Source organism: Pelophylax lessonae (genome assembly GCF_965119305.1).
Source record: "Pelophylax lessonae genome assembly, chromosome: 3".
Classification (NCBI taxonomy): domain Eukaryota; kingdom Metazoa; phylum Chordata; class Amphibia; order Anura; family Ranidae; genus Pelophylax; species Pelophylax lessonae.
This window is the reverse complement of record NC_138770.1, coordinates 544,930,998-544,956,236: the sequence shown is the minus strand read 5'-3', so window position 1 is coordinate 544,956,236 and position 25,239 is coordinate 544,930,998. Positions and strand designations below refer to the sequence as shown.

General features: G+C 44.1%; 1 protein-coding gene across 3 annotated transcripts in view; it reads left to right on the top strand.

Annotated features, from left to right (window-relative positions):
• ABHD12 (abhydrolase domain containing 12, lysophospholipase) overlaps positions 1-25,239 on the top strand; it is a gene marked incomplete at its 3' end in the record, with an annotated part of 217,729 nt that overhangs the window by 122,190 nt on the left and 70,300 nt on the right. For all 3 annotated transcript variants that reach the window (XM_082252068.1, XM_082252069.1, XM_082252070.1), the window contains exons 3-5: positions 9,664-9,769; positions 19,811-19,930; positions 23,389-23,419. In XM_082252068.1, the coding sequence (XP_082108194.1) occupies positions 9,664-9,769; positions 19,811-19,930; positions 23,389-23,419 (257 nt within the window). The remainder of the gene's footprint in view (positions 1-9,663; positions 9,770-19,810; positions 19,931-23,388; positions 23,420-25,239) is intronic.

Below are 25,239 nucleotides of genomic sequence, written 5' to 3'. Positions count from 1 at the left end.
GGGGCAGACAAGGGGAAGCTCCGCCTTAAGTAACTTACAGTCTAAGGTCCCTAACTCACATTCATACATACACATACTAGGGCCGATTTCAACTGGAGCCATTTAACTTAACAGCATGTCTGTGGAGTGTGGTAGGAAAGGGGGAGTACCTGGAGGAAACCGGTTACAACTTTGCCCAGTATACTATAGAACCTGACTTCTACAGTAAGATTGGAGATCGATCAGTAAATAGGCTAATTTGCTACAGTTACCATGCATAACCTTTATTTGATTTTGCCATGCCTCTATGTGGAAACCTCCCGGAAAGACTGATGGCCAGTGATATGTACAAAAATATCTATATATTTTGTTCTAGTGATGTCACAATAGTGTATGTCCCTACAGGTTTCTCCAATTCCTGGTGGTTGCACATATTTCTGCATCCTTGCATTATGTAAAATTCTTAATTGGAGCAATTTACTTGTAATACCAATCTTGCCTGCATAACAAGTGAGGTGTCCCCAAGCCATCTGTCACTGTGGTCACAACTGATATCAGACCCAAGTGGAAAAGAGAGGGTTAACTGTGAACTTTCTGTTGAAACACATATTGTAGCATTTGTGGTCCTGCAGTGTGTTGCTTTTTCCATTATTTGTCAGGTTGCATATTTCTTACGTTGATCATACACTAGTAACATTTAATTTGAAATTTTTCCTTTTTGGTTTTATCTCCTGCACTCTGCGTTGCACTGACCACATCTAATGGGAAATTCACTGCGTGCCACAGGATCAGAACCTTTATCTTGTGCATTTCTCTCACCACTGTTAATCTTTTGGATATGGCTGTTATGATGTTCTATCTAGCACACAACAGAACTAAAGGGTGTGGTGACCATAGTATAACCTCCTAGGAAAGTCCTGGAATTTTCTCAGATTTTTTTATTGACCACTAAAACTCATTTAGTCAAGTTGCAATTTAAGCCAGTAAATGCTCTTATTTTTATTTCCATCTTCCATTAAAACGTATCTATGGTCAAAATGTAAAATCATATATTAATTTCCACATCGTATTTAAATTAATTCTAGCCTATTCCTATTAGTCTGATCGATCTTGAAGTCTTGAAGTTTGTAAACTTAGTTTGTGAAGGTCCCCACACATTTACTTTGAATTCTATGACATGCCTTCACTATTCCCTATGAGTAGGCGCTGCTGTGTCACAGAATTCATAGAGCCTGCCTTCTAAACTACAGAGGTTCTGAGCGGAGGAGTTTCAGGAGGCTAAGCCAGTAGAGGAATCACTGCTTGCGGGCAAGCAAGATGCCTTGGGATATGTAGTCCTTAGAAATGGAAAGTAAACTGCAGAGGAGGAGCTGCAAAGCATGCAGGGAATTAAGGAAGCTGTGGAAAGAGATGCCCAACAGACAGGCAGCACTCGTGACACAATGTGAAAGGAGATTTTTCAAGTAAGCTTTTATTGGATTTTTAAAAATAACTATTGTTTGTATTGATATCCCACTGCTGATGCTATAAAATGAAAGTGTTAGCGTTAGCAAAAAAATAGAAAACCCAGTAGTGATTAAAATCCACCAAAAGAAAGCTGATAAAAACTTAATTTGGGTACAGTGTTGACCGTGCAATTGTCATTCAAAATGCGACAGCGCTAAAAGCTGAAAATTGGCCGGGGCAGAAAGGGGTGCAAAAGTGCCTAGTATTGAAGCTAAGTAGAACCTAATATGTGCCTGAGCTTACCTTGTTTCCTTTTATATACAGTATTTGAAAGCATTATTTGTAGAGTTGATCGAACACCTGGATGTCCGGGTTCAGGCGGGTCTGGCCGAACTTGGAAAAAAAAGTCTGGGTTCGTGACCCGGACTTAACCCGAACTTTACCCAGATCCCGAACCTCATTGAAGTCAATGGTGACCCGAACTTTTGAGCACTAAAATGGCTCTAAAAAACACATGGAAAGGGCTAGAGGGCTGCAAATGGCAGCAAAATCTTCATAAGAGCATGGCAAATGCTCTGCAAACAAATGTGGATAGGGAAATAACTTAAAATAACATAAAAAACAGAAAAATAAAAAATAATAATCTTGAATGATGTATGAGAAGGATGAGGCCCATATGGAGTAGGAGGTTGAGGTGGCGGTGAATGTGGCGGTGTAGGTGGAAGCGGCGGTGGAGGAGGACAAGGTAGCCAACACTGGTTTTTGTTTTTAATTTTATTTCTTTTTAAATTAGGGTACACCCCAAAAGAGTTGGAAAGATCAAATACAACAATGGCTGGGTAAGGCCGGTATACATGTCTATTCTGCACAAGGTACGGACAAGTCCTATGGGATCCATTCCTGGTTAATTTTAATGAACTTGAGCCTGTCCACATTGGCTCTGGACAGGCGGCTGCGCTTGTCTGTGATAACGCCCCCAGCCGTGCTAAATACACGTTCAGATAATACACTGGCTGCAGGGCAGGCCAGCACCTCCAAGGCGTAAAGGGCAAGCTCAGGCCATGTGCCCAATTTGGAGACCCAGAAGTTGAAGGGGGCAGACCCGTCATTCAGTATGTCCAGGCGTGTGCACACATACTGCTCCACCATGTTAGTACTGGGTCGTAATGCTGCTGGTGGAACCTGTTGCAAGGAGAGGATGTGGTCGATCTGTGCCAGCTACACTCACACGTGAAACACCTTTCTCAGCTGCAAGTAAGCGACAGAACCTTACAGCAGTATTTGGCAGGGCCTAATGCGCCTTTACAAATGTTGAGGCCAGAACAAGTACAGGCGATAGTAGATTGGGTTGCTGACAGTGCCTCCAGTTCCTTCACATTGTCTCCCACCCAGTCTTCTGCTGAAAGGTCAGAGTTGGCACCTGCAGCCGATGTCCATCAATCTTTCACCTCACCCTCTTGCAAATCTGCCAAGCAGTCTGAGACCCAAGTCATGCAGCAGTCTCTTCTTCTTTTTGATGACTCTGTTAGCATGGTTTCCCAGGGCCATCCACCTAGCCCTGCCCCAGAAGTGGAAGAGATTGAGTGCACCGATGCCCAACCACTTATGTCTCAAGATGAGTACATCGGAGGACCATTGCAGCATGCCTCGGATGATGACGAAACACAGGTGCCAACTGCTGCGGAATTCCGAATTGTGGAGACCGACAAGGAGGGCAGGGTGAAGACTGGGTGGAAGATGATGTGGAGGACGATGAGGTCCTCGACCTCACATGGAATGAACGTCATGCAGGTGACCTGAGTAGTTTGGAGGAAGAGGCGGTGGTTGCAAAGAGCAACCAGCACAGCAGAAGAGGGAGCAGGGTGCAAAAGTGGAGCGGCCGTGCCCTAGACACTACGCCTGCTACTGCCCAACGCAGCAAGGGACCGAGCACACCAAAGCCAGCTCTAAGGAGTTCCCTAGAGTGGCAGTTCTTCAGACAATGTGCTGATGACAGGACACGAGTGGTTTGCACGCTGTGCAATCAGAGCCTGAAGCGAGGCATAAACCTTCTCAACCTGAGCACAACCTGCATGACCAGGCATCTAAGTGCAAAGCACGAGCTGCAGTGGAGTAGACACCTCAAAAACCAAGAAAGGTCTCTGGCTCCTCCTGCTTTGTCTTCTGCTGCAGTCTTTGCCTCTTCATCCACCTCTGTAGTGAGACCGGCACTTGCCACCCCGCAAACAGAGGATCTGCCAGCAACACCACCACCTGGGTCACCAACAACCATCTCCACAATGTCCCGTGGAAGCGTTCAGCTTTCTAATTCCCAAACACTGGAGCGGAATAGGAAGTACCCCCCTACCCACCCGCGATCCCTGGCCCTGAATGCCAGCATTTCAAAATTCCTGGCCTTTGAAATGCTGTCATTCCGTCTGGTGGAGACGCAGAGTTTTAAAAGCCTTATGGCGGTGGCTGTCCCACAGTACGTCGTGCCCAGCCGCCACTACTTTTCCAGGCAAGCCATCCCTTCTCTGCACAACCAAGTGGGTGACAAAATCAGGTGTGCACTGCGCAATGCCATCTGTGGCAAGGTCCACCTAACTACGGATACGTGGACCAGTAAGCACGGTCAGGAACGTTATATCTCCCTAACAGCACACTGGGTAAATGCAGTGGCGGCTGGGCCTGAGGCGGATAGCAGTTTGGCGCATGTCCTTCCACCACCGTGGATTGCAGTGCGCTTTAGTTTGCCTCCTGTTCCTAACTCCTCCTACTCCGTTTCCTCATCCGGTCAGCGTAACACCTTTACCACCAACTTCAGCACAGCCAGGGGTAAACGACAGCAGGCAGTTTTAAAACTTGCCTGTTTGGGGTAAAAACCACACACCGCGCAGGAGTTGTGGAGGGGCCTTGAACAGCAGACCGATGGGTGGTTGGTGCCAGTGAGCCTCAAGCCCGGCCTGGTGGTGTGCGATAATGGGCGAAATCTCGTAGCAGCTCTGGGCCTAGCCGGTTTGACACACATCCCTTGCCTGGCGCATAAGCTGAATTTGGTGGTGCAGAGGTTCCTTAGAAATTACCCTGATATGTCAGAGCTGCTGCAGAAAGTGCAGGCCATCTGTGCGCACTTTCGGCGTTCTCACCCTGCTGCTGCTCGCCTGTCAGCGCTGCAGCGTAACTTCGGCCTTCCCGCTCACCGCCTCATTTGTGATGTGTTTACAAGGTGAAACTCCACCTTGCACATGCTGGCCAGCCATAGTGGAGTTTCAGCTGCAGCACGCACGCGTGAGTCGCTCTGCGGAACAGCACCACTTCACCACCAATAACTGGGCCTCCATGCGAGACCTGTGTGCCTTGTTGCGCTGTAACATATGCAGACTAGGCCGCAATTTATTTTTTTTCCCCCTAAATGGGTGTTTATTGAATAGCGGAATAGAACAACAGTATCCAAAGGGTGTATCTCACAGTAACAGATACAAACTAGGCCGCAATTCAATATTTTTCCCGAAATGGGTGTTTATTGAATAGCGGAATAGAACAACAGTATACAAAGGGTGTATCTCACAGTAAAATATGCAGACTAAGCCGCAATTACATTTTTTCCCCCTAAATGGGTTTTTATTGATAAGCGGAATACAACAACGGGTGTATCTCACTGTAACGTATGAATGAAAAATTTATATTTTTCTCTTTATTGGTGATTTTTGAAGAGCAGTTTTGAACAGCAGTGTCTAAACGCTGTACGACCGTGTCACAGTAAAGTATGAATGAAAAACTGAAAAATATTTTTTTTCCCTAAATACTGAAAATAATAATTTTTCCCTTACATTGGTGCTTTTTGAAGAGCAGATTAGAAAAAGCAGTGTCTAAACAATGTATGTCAAAGTAAAATATGAAGGAAAAAAGTTTTTTCTTTTTTAAATGCGGATTAAGCAGACACATATGCACTGAGCTTGCATTACATGGCCGCTACACACCGCACGCCGCCCACCTAACAGACTGATAAAAGTTTTTTTTTCTCCCTCACTGGGCTCAGGTCAGGGCATAAAGATTGTGCACTGCACCCCCACACAATACAATCAATGTAGATTGCTGTCTGATTAAAGAAGATTCTTCCTAATCTTTCCCTGAAAGCAATCTCCAGCCTGCCCCTACAATAATCTCCTATCTCTCCCTCAAGGCAAAAAGATTGTGCACTGCACCCCCACACAATAAAATCAATGTAGATCGATGTCTGATTAAAGAAGATTCTTCCTATTCTTTCCCTGAACGCAATCTCCAGCCTGCCCCTACAATAATCTCCTATCTTTCCCTCAGCAGCAGCATCAGGAACCTCTCCCTAGTATAGTTGTAGCAGAGTGACGCGCGGCGCTATTTGACTCCAGCTTATATAGAGTCTGGGCAGTGGCGTAGCGTGGGGGGTGCAGGGGGGGCCGGCCGCACCGGGCGCAATATTTAGGGGGGCGCAATCCCACGCCCGTGTGTCACTCCTGCCTGTTCTCTTAATTTTATTACAGTGTCACCAGACAGCCATGTTCCGCTGCGCCCTGTTATTGGGCGAATAGGGTCACGTGCAGCAGGGGGGGGGGGGGCGGGGCTGGCTTGTCTGTGATCAGGTGTCAGATGCGCACGGGAGTCCCGCCTCGGCACCTCCAGCATCTTCTCCTTCTCCTCTCCTCGCCTCCGGGTGGCACATCATGTGGCGCGCATGGGAGTCCCGCCTCCGGACTGTGAACTTCCACCACACAATCTTCTCCTCCTCCTCTGCTGGATCTCAGGTACGTCCTTTTACAGTCTAGCAGTGTGTCAGAGGCAGCCGCAGCAGCCAGAAAGATAGACAGAGTGAGTTAGGGTCAGAGTTAAGGTGAGTTAGGACAGAGCAGTTAGGGTCACGCTGTGTAGTGATCAGTATAGGAATACTGTAGGTAGGACAGTGTAGTGTAGTTGTCAGTGTACTGGACAATGTAGTGGATAGTGTAGTATAGTGTATTGGGTAGTGTAGTGGGTAGTATAATGTAGTGGTCAGTGTAGTGTAGTGTAGTGTAGTGGACAGGGTAGTGTAGTGGGTAGTGTAGTGCAGTGGGTAGTGTAGTGTAGTGGGTAGTGTAGTGTAGAGGACAGTATAGTGTAGTGGGTAGTGTAGTGGACAGGGTAGTGTAGTGTAGTGGACAGTATAGTGTAGTGGGTAGTGTAGTGGGTAGTGTAGTGGACAGGGTAGTGTAGTGTAGTGGGTAGTGTAGTGGACAGTATAGCGTAGTGGGTAGTGTAGTGGGTAGTGTAGTGTAGTGTAGTGTAGTGTAGTGCAGTGGACAGTGTAGTGCAGTGGATAGTGTAGTGTAGTGGGTAGTGTAGTGTAGAGGACAGTATAGTGTAGTGGGTAGGGTAGTGTAGTGTAGTGGGTAGTGTAGTGGGTAGTGTAGTGTAGTGGACAATATAGTGTAGTGGGTAGTGTAGTGGGTAGTGTAGTGTAGAGGACAGTATAGTGTAGTGGGTAGTGTAGTGGACAGGGTAGTGTAGTGTAGTGGGTAGTGTAGTGTAGTGTAGTGGACAGTATAGCGTAGTGGGTAGTGTAGTGTAGTGGGTAGTGTAGTGTAGTGTAGTGCAGTGGGTAGTGTAGTGTAGTGTAGTGTAGTGTAGTGTAGTGCAGTGGACAGTGTAGTGCAGTGGGTAGTGTAGTGTAGTGGGTAGTGTAGTGTAGAGGACAGTATAGTGTAGTGGGTAGGGTAGTGTAGTGGGTAGTGTAGTGGGTAGTGTAGTGTAGTGGACAGTATAGTGTAGTGGGTAGTGTAGTGTAGTGGGTAGTGTAGTGTAGTGGGTAGTGTAGTGTAGAGGACAGTATAGTGTAGTGGGTAGTGTAGTGGACAGGGTAGTGTAGTGTAGTGGGTAGTGTAGTGTAGTGGACAGTGTAGCGTAGTGGGTAGTGTAGTGGGTAGTGTAGTGTAGTGTAGTGCAGTGGGTAGTGTAGTGTAGTGGGTAGTGTAGTGTAGTGTAGTGGACAGTGTAGTGCAGTGGGTAGTGTAGTGTAGTGGGTAGTGTAGTGTAGAGGACAGTATAGTGTAGTGGGTAGGGTAGTGTAGTGGGTAGTGTAGTGTAGTGGACAGTATAGTGTAGTGGGTAGTGTAGTGTAGTGGGTAGTGTAGTGTAGTGTAGTGGGTAGTGTAGTGTAGAGGACAGTATAGTGTAGTGGGTAGTGTAGTGGACAGGGTAGTGTAGTGGGTAGTGTAGTGTAGTGGACAGTATAGTGTAGTGGGTAGTGTAGTGTAGTGGACAGTGTAGTGTAGTGGGTAGTGTAGTGTAGTGGACAGTATAGTGCAGTGGGTAGTGTAGTGGACAGTGTAGTGTAGTAGACAGTGTAGTGAAGTGTAGTGGGTAGTGTAGTGTAGTGGACAGTGTAGTGTAGTGTAGTGGACAGGGTAGTGTAGTGTAGTGGGTAGTGTAGTGTAGTGGGTAGTGTAGTGTAGTGGACAGTGTAGTGTAGTGGGTAGTGTAGTGGACAGTGTAGTGTAGTGGACAGTGTAGTGTAGTGTAGTGGGTAGTGTAGAGAAGTGGACAGTATAGTGTAGTGGGTAGTGTAGTGTAGTGGACAGTGTAGTGTAGTGGACAGTATAGTGTAGTGTAGTGGACAGTATAGTGTAGTGGGTAGTGTAGTGGACAGTGTAGTGTAGAGGGGAAAGGGGAGTGTAGTGGTCAGTTTAGTGTAGTGGACAGTATAGTGTAGTGATCAGTGTAGTGTAGTGGACAGTATAGTGTAGTGGACAGTGTTATGTAGTGGTCAGTGTAGTGTAGTGGTCAGTGTAGTGTAGTGGGCAGTGTAGTGTAGTGGACAGTGTAGTGGTCAGTGTAGTGACCACTACACTACACTACACTGACCACTACACTACACTGACCACTACACTGACCATTACACTACACTGACCATTGCACTACACTGAGCATTACACTACACTGACCATTACACTACACTGACCACTGCACTACACTGACCACTACACTACACTGACCAGCCTGGACAGTGTAGTGTAGTGGACAGGTAGGTCAGTTTAGTGGTCAGTTTAGGTATCAGGTAGGTTCCTGTTGTGGTCAGTTTAGGAATCAGGTAGGTCAGTGCAGTGGTCAGTGTAGTGGACAGTGTAGAGGTCAGTCCAGTTGCCAGTATAGGAATCCGGTAGGTTAGTGAAGTGGACAGGTAGGTCAGTGTAGGAATCAGGTAGGTTAGTGTAGTGGTCAGTGTAGGAATCAGGCTGGTCAGTACTATTGTAGGAAGAGACTCAGGGAGTACTAAAAGTCTGCAGGTTAGGGGGCGCAAATTGCTTGCCTTGCCCCGGGCGCTGACAACCCACGCTACGCCACTGAGTCTGGGTCATATGCTGCACTGGACAATCACAGCCATGCCATTAGTAGGCATGGCTGTGATGGCTTCTAAGGGCACACTAGTTAAACGCTTGCTGATTGGCTGCCTTGCACCTGTTGAAACCGCGCCATTAAAACCGCGCCAAAACATCAAATAACATTACCGAACGGACAGTATCCCGAACATACAGTGAAATGTTCGGGTCCATGTCCAGGTACTGAATACCCAAAAGTCCGGTACGATCCCGAACAATACAGTCCGGGTTCGCTCAACCCTAATTATTTGCGATCACAACTTTAACTGGTAATAAATTCTCAGTCTTTTTTGAACATCCATCAGATGTTGCAAAGCAAGCTGCATCCGTTCAGATGCATCTCTGTTCGGGTATTTTGAAGGTCAGCTGGGCTGACTGTTAAAATACAATATCTGCAGCAAGAGATTTATCCATTAGCGCTTCATAGCCTCAGGCTGATCAAAAAAAAGCGTTGGTGAGTGGAAACTTGCACTACAAAGTGTTTGTTGCCAATGATTAACCTCAGGCAACATGGGGGGTTCTTTACTGTTAGGGCTACAAGATTGTGGAATTCTCTACCACAAGAGGTGGTTTCTGCAGGTAATATGGTGGCTTTCAAAAGACTTCTAGACGTACATCTCAAGGATCAGAACATTCAGGGGTATGCGAGATGATTACAGCCACACACACCTACACAGGTTGAACTGGATGGACTGTTGTCTTTATTCAACCTCACCTACTATGTAACTATGTAACTATGTAATGACAATAAATCTGCTTTCCCTCCAGACACTTTTTTCAATCTATGTCTATTAGCTGTGTGCTGCACAGAAATTGGTTCTGAAGAATGCTTTTGCTGTACAGTTACAATCATGTCCTTGTCTTTCAGTGAGATTTCCATATTTTATTGACCTGAAAAGGCCTCAGGATCAAGGGTTAAACCACACCTGCAATTTTTACTTGAAACCAGAAGACGATGAATCTATTGGTGTCTGGTAAGTTGTGTCTTTATTATCTCTTTGATCTGTATGCTGTTTAGTGTAGGGCAAGGCTTCTATACATAGGAAGAGGTGAAGCCACAGAAGAGCAGCTCCTGCAGTGGTAAAACATACATAGTGATAAACACTTAGAGCAACTGTGCATGCACTACAGGAACTTTACTTTCATTGTTTAGTACATCTAGCTGCACTTGCATGCAAATTTTGTTTGTGCTGTATTCCAAAACCTAAATAATAGCTGTACTTGGCATTCTTATTATTTAAGGATGCAGACTTCAAAACATTTTCCAACATGGCTAGAAGAGGCTTCTTAATGTCAAGAAACTGTTTTCCATTGAGGGTTCCTTAAAATATAACTAAAGACAAAACTTTTTGTTTTTATTGCTGTGTGTGTCCCCATTAGGGTGATTTACCCTCTTGATTTGTCATGGTTACCGTTTTCTGTAAGGGCTCTTTCACACGGCCGCTCCGTGTGAAAGCTCCGGTGCGGGACTTTTTTTTTTTTTTTTTTTCACAGAGCGGATGACATTTGTGTCATCCGCTCCGTAAGTCCGCATATCATCCCATCTGTTTGCAGATGATATGTGGACATAATGTAAGTCTATGGGCATTGCGGATGTCAGTGGGTGACACCGCTGACATCCAATTTTCCTTCCTTTCCGTTTCTTGAACGGATGAAAAAATAGGGTTCTGTTCCGTTCCAAAAAACAGAACAGAACTGAAAGGAAGAAAATCGGATGTCAGCTGATGGTATTCCGCTGACATCCGCAATGCCATAGACTTACATTATGTCCGCAAATCATCCGCAAAAAAATAGGATGATTTGCGGACACACGGAGCGGCCGTGTGAAAGGACCCTTAAAGTAAATGAAAAAAAGTTTTGCCTTTTAGCTCTACTTTGAGGCCTGCATTTGCCTCTCTTCTCCGATGTATATAATACAAAATACAGCAGATATTCTTTTTAACAGTGTACCAAAAAAAATCCTGCTATGCCATAAGAATTTTTTTTTTTCAATTGTTTGTTTAGGTAGGAAAATTAGCTAAAGAGTTATAGTCAAGCTAATGGTAGCTGATAACTTTGGCCTGGACATCTAGGCTTTGAAGTGTATCTAAAATCAAAACCAAACATGTAAAATATTGCAGTTTACTAGTCTCCGTGAGGTGGCTGCATTTGTTTCCTTTTTTTCAAGCTTCTTATTCTTCTTTTTTACCTGGTAATCCTGCAAATAAAACTATAGTCCACATGTGGTTGCGTCACTCGTTCATTGTGTCTATGGAGGCAGCCATGGTTTTCACCCTAGACTACTTTCTCTAAATAACACAAAGATGTCAATTCTTTTCATCTCTGTTACTTGGAGAGCAGGGCAATTGGTTGATTACAGTAGAAAGATAGGAATAAAGATATTCTTCTGTGCATCTCAAACGAGATGACAAGGACACAGCATTTCTGGCAAGATATACAGGTATTTTCTGTACTTGCTAGACGAATGCAGCCATCACATTGAAGTACTATAAACTTCAATATATTGCATTTATGTTCTTGGGTTTAGTTTTCCTTTAAAACAGAAGTATGGGTTTTAGAGAAATATATAAATATATTTATACCTAGGTGGGCGCAGCATTGGTCAGACGCTGCCTCTGTCCCCCACATCTTCTAAGACTGAGAACTCAGCGATCAAAGACCACTGATTGCTCAGTTTTCAGGCTTCAGAGAGCTGGTGACTTTCAGTCTGCTCTGTGCAGGGGGCTGAGGCAGTTGGCTCCATCTCCCAGCGGTTTGCTGAGAGGCTGAGTCAGCTGCTGGTTCAGGCACCTGGGTGGACTTTACTGTTGGGATTGATTCAGAGCCTTGACTTGCTAAGTGACGTCAGGCAGCAGCGGGCTTTAGCCCGCTGTCAGCTGAAAGTGGGTCACAGGAGTGCAACAAACTACACTCCTGTAATCCCCAGGAGAAGTATAGCCAAATTAGCTTTGGCTATACTTCTCCTTTAATGACCTATAGGCACAAAAGGATTAAGTCCCTCAAGGTAATTCTATAGAACACCTTAGTGTAGCTCTTCATGCAGTTTAATTGCTATTGTACCATGAGGCTTTACGTGTGGATTTTCTCATTGTTTATTATACCTGTAAGCATAGAATAAGCTTTTGTAAGTCCTTTTTTAAAACTAGCATCACAATATTTGAAATGTTAGGAGACCGCACGCTGATAAAATTAGGTTATACAGTGGTGATCGAATGTTTGGGCACCCCAGGTAAAAATTTGTATTAATGTGTATAAAGAAGCCAAGGAAAGATGGAAAAAACTCCAAAAGGCATCAAATTACAGATTAGACATTCTTATAATATGTCAACAAAAGTTAGATTTTATTTCCATCATTGACACTTTCAGAATTACAGAAAACAAAAAAATGGTGTCTGCAAAAGTTTGGGCACCCTGCAGAATTTATAGCATGCACTGCCCCCTTTGCAAGGCTGAGACCTGCCATTGTCATGGATTGTTCTCAATCATTGTCTGGGAACACCAGGTGATGTCAATCTCAAAGGTTTTAAATGCCCAGACTATTCTGACCTTGCCCCAAAAATCAGCACCATGGGATCTTCTAAGCAGTTGCCTAGAAAACTGAAACTGAAAATACTTGATGCTCACAAAGCTGGAGAAGGCTATAAGAAGATAGCAAAGCGTTTTCAGATGTCCATATCCTCTGTTCGGAATGTAATTAAGAAATGGCAGTCATCAGGAAAAGTGGAGGTTAAATCAAGATCTGGAAGACCAAGAAAAATATCAGACAGAACAGCTCGCAAGATTGTGAGAAAAACAATTCAAAACCCACGTTTGACTGCACGATCCCTCCAGAAAGATCTAGCAGACACTGGAGTTGTGGTACACTATTCCACTATAAAGAGATACTTGTACAAATATGGTCTTCATGGAAGAGTCATCAGAAGAAAACCTCTTCTACGTCCTCACCACAAAAATCAGCGTTTGAACTTTGCAAATGAACATATAGAAAAGCCTGATGCATTTTGGAAACAAGTTCTGTGGACTGATGAGGTTTAGATTGAACTTTTTGGCCGGAATGAGCAAAGGTACGTTTGGAGAAGAAGGGGCACAGAATTTAATGAAAAGAACCTCTGTCCAACTGTTAAGCATGGGGTGGATCAATCATGCTTTGGGGTTGTATTGCAGCCAGTGGCACAGGGAACATCTCACGAGTAGAAGGAAAAATGGATTTAATAAAATTTCAGCAAATTTTGGATGGTAACTTGATGCCATCTGGGAAAAAGCTGAAGTTAAAGAGAGGATGGCTTCTACAAATGGATAATGATCCTAAACACACCTCGCATTCCACGGGGGATTACATCAAGAGGCGTAAACTGAAGGTTTTGTCATGGCCTTCACAATCTCCTGACCTCAACATAATTGAAAATCTATGGATAGACCTTAAAAGAGCAGAGCGTGACAGACAGCCCAGAAATCTCAAAGAACTGGAAGACTTTTGTAAGGAAGAATGGGCAAAGATACCTCAAACAAGAATTGAAAGACTCTTGGCTGGCTACAAAAAGTGTACAAGATATTAACTCTGCAGGGTGCCCAAACTTTTGCAGACGCCATTTTTTTGTTTTCTGTTATTTTGAAAGTGTAAATGATGGAAATAAAATCTAACTTTTGTTGACATATTATAAGAATGTCTTATCTGTAATGTGATGCCTTTTGGAGATTTTTCCATCTTTCCTTGGCTTCTTTATGCACATTAATACAAATTTTTACCTGGGGTGCCCAAACTTTCGATCACCACTGTATCATTGTAATGCACTGGGATTTTTTATAAATTGTGACCTTTATTCTACTTGTTAGTATAACCCCTGGAAATATAATGGTTACTATAGAGCAGGGGTCTCTAAACTATGGCCCTCCAGTTGTTCAGGAACTACAATTCCCATCATGCCTAGTCATGTCTCTGAATGTCAGAGTATTACAATGCCTCAAGGGATGTGTAGTTCCTCAACAGCTGGAGGGGGGACATAGTTTGGAAATCCCTGCTATATAGCTTGTTTGTTTTTGTCCTCAAATATTGGTAGTGTGCATGTTTATCAGCTATTATAGAAGGCTTTTCTTTTTGACGTATATCTTTTTATAAGCGTTTTTGCATGCTTTATTTATGAAAAAACTGAAGTGCTTGTGACATGTTGGTAAATATTTTTTGACCACCAACTTTTCCATTTGCTTTGGAGAAAACATTGGGTTCAAAACATCCACCTATCGACTATGTTGAGGAACAAATTTCCAGTCCTGGCTCCCTTCCAGTACTGACTGGAGACTGGCTGGTGTATGTATAGCTGTATAATGTCAAAAAATTATAACCGCGCTAGTGTAAAAATAATAGCTGCAGCTTCCAGTGTGATAACACAAAGAATAATAATAATAAACAAGCTGCGCTAAGTGATATAAAAGTGACTAATCATATAGGCGACTAATCATAAATCACAATAATGAGTTATGCGATATAAATATGTGCAATTCTGAATCACAATAATGAATTATGCAATATAAATGTATGCAATCAAAAATCACAATACTCAAAGTAAAAAATTAAATGAGTGGACTAAATTAACAAAAGTGCACTAAATGAACATAAGTGTAATGAGTATAGTGAATAAGCATAAAGTCTCTAATAAGGGTCCATGAAGCCCATCTGGGGGTGTGACACAAAGTGAAGAATAAATTAATGTGCAATCCACCACAGGTGCTCAATCCTCCACCAACATCAATACTGCTTACCAGAAACTGGTAATGATATGCCCGTAAATCACCACAGGAGGCAGTCAAAATCTAACAGCCAAAATAAATCAAGGAAGATGGCCAAGATTCCAGATATAACAGCCAAGGATGTCAACCAAATGTCTGCTCTGCTCCGCTAACACGGTCCACACTGATACACCACCGTCATGCACAGGGCCGGCGCCACCATAAGGCAGCTCAGGCAGCCGCCTGAGGGCACCAGGGTGGCGAGGGCAGTAAATTCCCATACCTCCTGGATTGGGCTGGATTCCAGAGCAGAGCCAAGTGTCAGAACAAGATCAGACACTTGGCTCCAGTCACTTGCAGGGGGGTGCTAGTGTGGGCACCAGTCTAACCTGCCCCGCTGCTTGTGCGGAGTGTTTGGTGTTCCACATGCTGCGATCTCCACTCTGCATTGGCACCCAGCATCTCACTCTGCCGGGAGCCCTTCACACTGTGAGCCGCAGCCTCCTCCTCATCCTACTCCTCCTCCCTCGGCTCTGATGTATTGCTGCACACAGAGAGGAGGAGTCGACCCGAGGAGGAGAGATATCGCTGTACATGTTCCACGCTGATCTGAGGTCTGTGATGAATATACTATAGATTACACTGGGGGGGGGGGCACAGGGAAGGGGATCACTTGCAGTGATTTGGGGGCAAGGAGGGGGGATCTGAGAAGCTACTGTATGTCCTAGGGAGTGTTTTCAGAGGAGAAAGGACTTGTGCTATGAGTGGAACATAGGACATACTTTATCTTCTTGGTAGCCCCCCCCCCCTCCCAAATCAAAGAGATGCTGGTCTCTACACATGGGATACACATGGCATGTGGAACCCTGGGTACCCCGCAGAGATGTGGAGAATCGCCCCAGGTGCCCATACTAGTGCCCCCGTGCCAGGCACGTTAGTGTAGCTAGGTGGTGGAAGTTTTCTCAGCATTGGGCTTCAGGATTCAGGGCCAGTTCACACCATGAATCACACAGGAACACACTGTGCATTTGAATGGGCTAACATTGTGCTGGGCCACACCAAAAGTTGTAAAACACACAGGGACAGGTTTACATGGTACTACTGTACCATACAATCTGGTGCAGGAAAGCACATTAAATTTGCAACCTGCGTTTAAGATGTCATTGAGTTGACATTCACACCCACAGCAGATTGCAACTGCAGTGCGTTTTGAATGTCGTGCAGGAAATGCACACAGACCACGGCTTTCCCGCACTGTGTGCTGCTGTGAATTGTCCCTTAGTTAAGTATTTGCGGGCTTTTGTTCTTAGGAAGGTCCCGTAAAAAGCAGGACAGTTGGGAAGTGGGGGGGGGGGGGTTTGTACTGGGAAGGGGGATTTGGGAGGAAGGAGTTTTGACAGGAATGGGCAGCGGAGTTGTGCTGGCGTGGGGGATTTGTGTTGGGAGGGGGATTTGGGGGAAATAATTTGTGCTAAAAATGGGGAAAAGGTTTACAGTGGGAGGAGAATTTGTGCTCAAAAAGGGATTGGGATGTGGGGGGGGGGGGATGCTGGGGAAAGAAATCTGTGGAGATTTGTGCTGGTAAGGGGGATGGGGGGGATTTGTCCTGGAGAATTTGGAGAGAATGAAATTGGGTGGGGGAGCATTTGAACTGGAATAGGGGGTTGTGTTGGGAGGATTTGGGGGGTAGAAGAGAATTCATTCTGAGAGGGTTATTGGGGGGAAGGATTTGTCCTGGGAGGGGGAATTGAGGGGTGTGGGGATAGGTGCTAGGATGGGGAAGAAGGGACGATTGTGCTGGGACTGGGTCTGGGTATTTGGGGAGGTTGGATGAGGACTTGTCCTGAGGAAGGGGAAACAAGATTTATGTTGGGTGGAGGTTTTGTTCTGGGAGGGGGAAGATATGATTTGTGCTGGGGGAGGGAGTACAAATTAGTGCTGGATCATTTTTTTTTTCTGGAGGGGAGAGAGTGGGGATTTTTGCTGAAAGGATGAAGTTGAGGGGTGATTTTGTACCCTCCTTACCGCTACACTGTGCACTACACACTCCTGTCAACCGCATTCCGTGCATTGCACTCCTGTTCCCTGCATTCTGTACATTTCACTCCTGTTCCCTGCATTCTGTACATTGCACTCCTGTCCCCCGCATTTTGTGCATTGCACTCCTGTTCCCCGCATTCTGTGCATTGCACTCCTGTTCCCCGCATTCTGTGCATTGCACTCCTGTCCCCCGCATTCTGTGCACTGCACTCCTGTCCCCCGCATTCTGTGCACTGCACTCCTCTCCCCCGTATTCTGTGCACTGCACTCCTGTCCCCCGCATTCTGTGCACTGCGCTCCTGTCCCCCGCATTCTGTGCATTTTGCTCTCCTGGGCCGTGCGCTCTGTGTGTCATGTACAGTACTCCTAAACTCGGCACTGACTTCAGAATTCTTTGTGTTACACACCCTGTAGTCGGCATTATGTATCCTAAACCGGACACTGATTGCAGCCTGTGCATTGCACATCGCTGACCCCTGCACTATATACACAATACTGTACATTATATACTTCTCACCAAAGTGTTCATTGTCTCAACAGTTACTGGTTGTTATTCAGTCCCTAAATATTGTAAAGAAGGTCTAAGTTTTAGCTTATTGTATATTTTCATTGTATTCAAAACCATATGCAATGGAAGCTTTTCATTCTTTTTTTTTTGTCATGATTGTGCTGGGGTTTTTATGTATTCATGAGACTCTTGCTTGTGGCATAGCAGTAAAAGCATATTTTATAGGTGCAAGGAAGCCCGGCTTTTGTTAACCCATGCCCCTTAAGCTACATGCACAGTGGGTCACTTCCTTGCTCAAGTGTCTCTCATTATGATGTTCAAAAGTTAAAGGGGGGGGGGGGGCACCAAAATGCACCTTCGTCTGTGTAGACAAAAATCCTTGCACCGGCCCTGGTCATGCAATATAGAACAGTAGAGGCTCCATAGTGTAAAACCATAGATTAAATGTATTAAATAAAGGACATACACTTACATGAATATGCAGAGTATACGCGCTTAAAAAACCAAAATATGTATCAAAAATAGAGTTGCCCTGAAACTAGTAAATAGAAAAGTCCCAATAGTCCACATGCAATCAATTGCTCAATATGCGTAGGAATACTGGAAAATATTGATAGCAATAGTTCATCATTGCAGCAATACAGAATGTGAGAGGTACTGATAGGACATCCACCCAGGTGATAAATCGACAAAGACAGAGTGAATTCCCAGCCACCACGTATTGCCTCTTACCAGACAATGATGGGTCTGGAGCAGTGAGTGGTTAAGGACCACTACAGCCTTTCACAGGACCGTACAGCTCCCAGCACTTCCGCAGTCAATGTGTTGTTGCACAATCCTATTCAGAATCCTATTGGTGCTGTATCTCACATGTATTGGGGGATATTAAACAAAAGGGACAGGCCCATAGTGCATTATCTTTTGACAACCTTTATTAGGGTATACATATAGTTATGCACTCACCCATTCGATGTTTAAAATAAGCACATATCATAGCAAATAGTAGTCAGCCTGAGTCTGTCCCGCAGTGTTCCTTCCGCAAACCAACAAAATGGCCGTGCTTAGACTTCCGTGTGTGACGTAAGATGCTCGACTAGCCCCTTTTGACGCGTTTCGTCATTCCGACGTTCTCAAAGGAGGCATAGCCCGGAGTCTATCGTCATCACCCTTAAATAGTCTTTCTCTAAGAAAAATCAATGGTAGCACCTGTGTGCATAGTCCCGGCGTCGCCGCCCCGGAACCGGAAGTGACCCATGTGTTCCACAGAGAGGAACCAGGAAGTCACCAAATACTTAGTCCCGGTGTCGCCGCCCCGGAACCGGAAGTGATCCATGCGCTCAAAAAACAAAAAGCCGCCGGTTGGTGGGCAATTCCGCCCATCCTCCCTGGATGGACCCTAGGAAGACGTCAGCTGTGACGAAACGCGTCGGGTCATGATGTTTTGTCACCCCACGTATCCAGGAGGGACGGGCGGAATCGTCGACCTGCCGGCGGCTTGTTGTTTTTTAAGCGCGCATACTCTGCATATTCATGTAAGTGTATGTCCTTTATTTAATAAATTGAATCTATGGTTTTACACTATGGAGCCTCTACTGTTCTATATTGCATGACGGTGGTGTATCCGTGTGGACCGTGTTAGCGGAGCAGAGCAGACATTTGGGTGACATCCTCGGCTGTTATATCTGGAATCTTGGCCATCTTCCTTGATTTATTTTGGCTGTTAGAATTTGACTGTCTCCTGTCGTGATTTACAGGCATATCATTACCAGTTTCTGGTAAGCAGTATTGATGTTGGAGGATTGAGCACCTGTGGTGGATTGCACATTAATTTAATCTTCACTTTGTGTCACACTCCCGGATGGGCTTCATGGACCCTTATTAGATACTATACTCATTACACTTAACGTTCATTTAGTGCACTTTTGTTAATTTAGCCCACTCATTTATTTTTTACTTTGAGTATTGTGATTTTTGATTGCATACATTTATATCGCAATAATTAATTATTGTGATTCATAATTGCACATATTTATATCGCTTAACTCATTATTGTGATTTATGATTAGTCATCTATATGATTAGTCACTTTTATATCACTTAGCGCAGGTTGTTTATTATTAGTATCTATAGCTGTAGCGGTCGGTGACATAACTGCCTACCTCCTAACATGTCCTTATTAGAGCTATGAATGATTATTATTATTATTTTTTTTAATTTCTTAACATAGATGAGGGATAATATATTGGTCTCCAATGCATTGTCTAGAATAGTTAAACCAAGCTAAACTAGGCTAAGCGAATTGATTTCTTCTGTTGAAATTTAGGAAAATATATATTTCACTAAACAGGCACTAGTTTTACTTATGCTTCCTTTAAATAGACTGCCTAATGCACTAAAATGCACAAAAAACTGTGCATTGACTATGGCAAGGTGCGTTGAAATGCCATTTAGAATAAATGGCACTGCATTGCACCATTGCATGTAACATGTAGTGCGAATGGGCCCTCAAGTAATCACGTGAAGTGATTTTTAGAAACCACTGAGAACACACAAAGAGTTCTGTTTAAAAACGGATGGAACAAAACAACATTAATCTTCATTCACTGCAATCTTTTTTTTTTTTTTTACTGTAATCATTATGAGCAATTGTTTCCCAATATATGGACTGCTTTCCTTCTCTTGAAATTCATGAACATATGGCATCTATTTTTGGAATTACTCTACTGAGCTCCTGTTATTACAGGCACACCGTTCCTGCAGTGCTTTGGAAAGATGCTCAGGGAAAGGACCTGGCGTGGTACGAGGAAGTGATGTCTACAAACTATCCTGTCATTCTTTACTTACATGGGAATGCAGGCACAAGGTGACCACTTCTTGTTTTGCACAGTTAGAAGTAATATACAATCCTATCATTTCAGATGCTCATTAAAAAGTTATTTTATGTTCAAAGGGGGACAGTAATGAGTTCTGACATATGGCAAGACAGGAACAATAGGTTGGATGAGATACATTTTCTCTCAGATCACACCATGATTCCTAACCCATGATTGCTGTAGGCAATAGAAAACCTGTACCTGACCATTTCTCAGTTGTGCTTTAGGTAAAAAACAATTCCAAGTGCAACAGTAGATCTAATATATATTTTTGCCAGATCTTTACAGTTGGCAACCCTACATTTGTAGGTGCAAAGGGTTCCAAATCCTTTGCTAAAGGATTGGCAGCCTGACTTGCAGTTATTGCGATTTATATTCTTTTGTTAACTTTACTTAAAAGAGAAGTATGGCAAAAGCTTTTTTGACCATACTTCTGTTCTGGGTAACAAGAGTGCACTTTTTTCTTATTTCTGCTAAGCTTTCAGAGGGTTAAAAAAGACTTGGGGGTGCACAGTAGGAACTTTTATTGAGATTGAAAACAGTTTTAAGTTTGTGGACAGCATTGTAGTGAGGTTTGTTCTGTTGCAATCGGTACAGGTGAAAAAGTCTTGTTAAAAATCCCATTTGGCATTTGTGCTAGTGGTACATGATCATCATAAAGATTGTGATGGTAGTACATAACTGGCCAGAGTTAGCAAAACTTTACTATAACTTAATCTGAAAGACTTGGCCTAGGCCTTGGACAGAGAACACTTAGAGCCCATTCACACTAGCGCGACTTGTGAGGCAACTCGTGTTGCCCCAGGTCGCTTGACATAACAAAAGCAATGTTAATCAATCAGTGCCGTCTTAATTGGCACTACTGAAGTTGCTCCGACTTCAGAAAAGGGTCCTGTACTACTTTGAGGCGACCTGTGATCCGACTGTCCCATATACTTCAATGGGAGTTGCCTCCTTATCTTAATTGACACGACTTGTTATCAGACTTTCCAGGAAGAAGAAAGAGATTAGCCAGGCATTCCCCACAGACAAAGTCGCCTGTCTCTTCAAAGTAGTGCACAAGTCTCTTCCAAGTCTCTTCCAAGTCTCTAAACAAGTCTCTTCAAGTCACGGGCGACTTTCTGGTAGTGGTAGTGTGAACCAGCACTTATATTGCTTTGTCGTGGAAATGTGGAAACATTAACTTTTTATACAAAAATAAATGAAAACATTTTTATTGAAATTCCCTTTTGTAGCTTTCCATTAACAGATCCAAAAAATGCAAATAAAAGCCTAACTCCAGTCAAAACATGTGTGCCCCATGAAAGGGGCAGAGTAGGTCAAGGAAGAACTCCCAATGGGGACAAAGTAATAAAAAAGCTGACAAAGGTTACACAATGTGACCATATTTTAAACCAGAAAAGTTTAGCCTGGTTTTGCACTTTAAAGTGGAGTTCCAGTCATTTTTAAGAATTACCCACATTGTAATGTAGATCGCTAGTGGATTAAGGTTTGGATATTGATGTGTTGAAATTTCTGCAGAAAGTACCTTTTTTTTAGTAGTGTACCCCGCGACTTCTGGTCGCAGCTGCCTATTGACTCCTGGGATATCTATGTCATCAATCCTAGAAGTCTTCAGGCATCTAATGCAATTACACAAAGCGCGCCGCAATGTTGCTACTGCGCAGGCGCAAGATCTGGAGGTGCTTGCTCGGTAGCCAGCTGCACGAAATCCAGGAAATGAAGCCAGGCCAGCTTCAGCTGCCCAAATCCTGCATGTCCACAGCCAGAATCGAGGGGGCAAAAGAAAAATAAGCAGTTTGTAAGTAGATGCAATGTTTACATGGGCAACATTTTCCATTGTGCTTATCAGGAATTACAACAATCTCTGCAATGCTATTAATGCAATGTTGGCTAGGAGACTGGAACTCCGCTTTAAGGAAATCTCAAACTTTTTAAGGGCGAGCTAGTGTTCAGCAATAACTCCTCAACATGATACTGTTAGGATTTGGTGCAGAAGCTTCAGAAGTCCAATGAGGCAAGTAGACATTGGGATATGGTAAATGTTAGGTTAGGGGGTGAAGGTCAAACTTTAAGGTCAGGGTTTAAGCTATTAAATTATAGGTTAAGTGTTAGGACACAGATTAAGGGTCAAGGTTAAGGTATTAAGAGTTGCAGTGCATATTTGAGGTTAAATTTAAATGATAGAGTACATAAATATTGGAAGGTTCATTTAAAATGAGCCAAGCGAATCTTTAAATATCAATAAAAATATGTAATATTGCCCTTGTCATACAAATAAACAGCTCTGCTTCAGAAACTGGCCACTTATTCACTGCTTCACACCTTTAGTGCAGTTTGTGTAGAATCTGATGAGGAAGGGATCCTAATTTATTACAGGCGCAGACCTTTTTATTCAAAATATAGGACCCACTCCACTATTCCATTCTGAAGAAGAGGAGCATCCATCCAAGAGAGATTAATGTCAGAATTTTACTTGTTCACATGAATAGGTCATTTGACTACATATAACTACATATGGTGGAGTGGAGTGGAGTTCTTAAAGAAGAACTAAAGACAAAACTTTTTTTTTAGTTTTGGATAGCGCTGACATGTATTAGAACCCCTGTCAGTTGTTATTGCTGTATGGTACCCTGTTAGGGGAGATTCACCCTCTCTATTTGTTCTGTTTACCATTATCACTGAAAGTGAAATAAAACAAAATCCCAAATTTGGGGTTGGCCTCAGAACAGGGGATATCTTCCAAATGGGTAAAAATATATTCGCCAGCACACCAAGGATCTTGCAAAAGCAGTCCAAAAACTTTATTCAAGTTACGATCACATCAAAAAATAGTGCAACGTTTCGGAGTCGCACAGGACCCCTTCGTCAGGCATGCCTGACAAAGGGGTCATCACATGCCTGATGAAGGGGTCCTGTGCGGCTCCGAAACGTTGCACTATTTTTTGATGTGATCGTAACTTGAATAAAGTTTTTGGACTGCTTTTGCAAGATCCTTGGTGTGCTGGCGAATATGTATTTACTTGTAACTAATCCAGTTGCCAACTGGTGATCGTTTCAGCACCCAATATACACGAGCCTACAACCCAGGAAGGTGTGCGATAGGAATATGAACTATACATCTTCCAAATGGGAACACTAGTTCTGGAAACCTGGGGGGGGGGGTCCATTTCCTCTCGATTTCTGTTTTGGCTATGGGACAGGAAGTCAAAGTGAATCTCCCACAGATGGCAGAACAAAAACTGACAGGGGTTTACCCTCTCTTACTATATCCAAAATGAAAAAAAAAAAAAAATGTTTTGCCTATAATTCTACTTTCAATGTTTGGGCCCTAAATCTTTTTTTTTTTCTTTCATAGGTCTTCCTTTAGAATATTTTTTTTAAATATTAAAACAAAATATATTCCCACCTTTATAATTAAGTTAACCTCTACTTTATTTTCAAACAGAGGAGGTGATCACAGAGTACAACTATACAAGGTAAAATGTATTTTTATTTCTAAGTATGATTTTTGTTAAATAACTATATTTCCATCCTGAGTCAAACTGGAGATCCACTTTACTTTATGTAAACGTACAAAAAAACTGCATGCCCTGTATTTAAAAAAAAAAAAAAAAAAATACTATGCTGCAGTATCTATAAACAGTGCCTTGAAAAATTATTCATACCCCTTGAAATTTTCCAAATTTTCCTTCTCCTGGGTGCAGCACTCTCTGCCCTACCTGGGGATTAAGTTGACGGCGGACCCACTGAAGCTTTTTTCGGCTAACTATCCCCCATGCTCCGCCATCTCACGAACTTGATGACATCTTGGTCCTCCATACCCTTAGCCTGGATGGGTCGCATCACTGTCACTAAGATGGCCCTTCTGTCTAAAATATTGTATCTCTTCAGGGTGCTACCGATTAGTGTCCCCTCTTACTATCCCTGCCAGCTTCAACGACGCACCTTCTCCTACATTTGGGGCAAGTCTAGACCTAGAATACCCCGCAGAACACTCTTTCTCCACAAACTCCGAGGCAGCCTTCTCCTCCCACACTTTACCAAATACTGCCAGGCGGCCCAACTGGCCCAGCTGCTCAAATGGCATGCCACTAGCGAAGTCCCCCTTTGGGTATCCCTCAAAATGGTTGAATGCAACCCTATCTCCATTGCTAACTTACTTTGGCTTACACCCTCCGACCGCAGGTCCATCTCTAATCCCATCATGCGCCACTCCCTACGCTTCTGGGACGCCCGAAAATTCAAATTTTAACTACAATCACCCCACAACCCGCTGCTCTCTTTTCTCCACAACCCATCCTTTCCCCCGGCCTGGGAATCCCCCGCGTCATTCCAAAATTGGACGTCAGCTGGTCTACTTCGGGCACACTCTTTGATAACATCCAACACCATTACGCCTTTCTCAGCACTTCGCGAGTCCCACCACTTGCAGAGCTCTGAAATTTTCTGTTATCTCCAACTGAAACACTTCCACAACAAATGCATCCACATCGACTCTTCCTTGCCCACCATGACCGCTTTTGAACATACCTGCCACCGTGACCCGCACACCCAGGGCCTCATTTCCCAGCTGTACTCCAGGCTAACGGACTCTCCTGACAACTCCCCTCCCACTTATACTGCTAAATGGGAACAAGATCTGGGGTCCTCTCTGGATATTGAGGACTGGGCTAAAATCTGGCACACGACAAAAGTGGACGCCCAAAATATAGTAGCTTTGGAAACCAGCTTGGAGGCAGGCACACGCATGCACTTCTGGTGGACTTGCCCAATAGTGAAAACCTTCTGGCATGCTGTCTTCCATATCCTATAGACCCTGATGGCTGAATCAATCACACCTTACCTCCTCTTGGCCTTGCTCAATGTGAAGCCGGACCCTGTTTCTAAATCTAGACACAAATTATTCCTACAAGTCACCACGGCAGCCAAACAAACCATTGCAAGAGCATGGAAGTCCCCGCACCTCTCCTTGCCTGAGGTTTAGCAGCGGGTCACCACCGCCATGATTCACGCCAAAATTGAGGCTGTTCTGTTGGATAAAATGGACAAATTCGAAAGACTCTGGCAACCTTTGGTTGACAATTTCCTTCCCTCCAACTTTGACAACTCCATCCTGCTGCCCTAATCCTGACCTGAGGCTTACCAGCTGCTACATCCTGTCCACTGACCCCCCCCCCCCCGGCGAACCTCCCTTCTTTCCCCCTCCCCCCCTTTTTTTTATGCTCTACCTCCCCCACCCCACCCCTTGTCCCCTTCTGCTCCCCCCTTCCTCCCCCCCCATTACTTGCTCCCACCT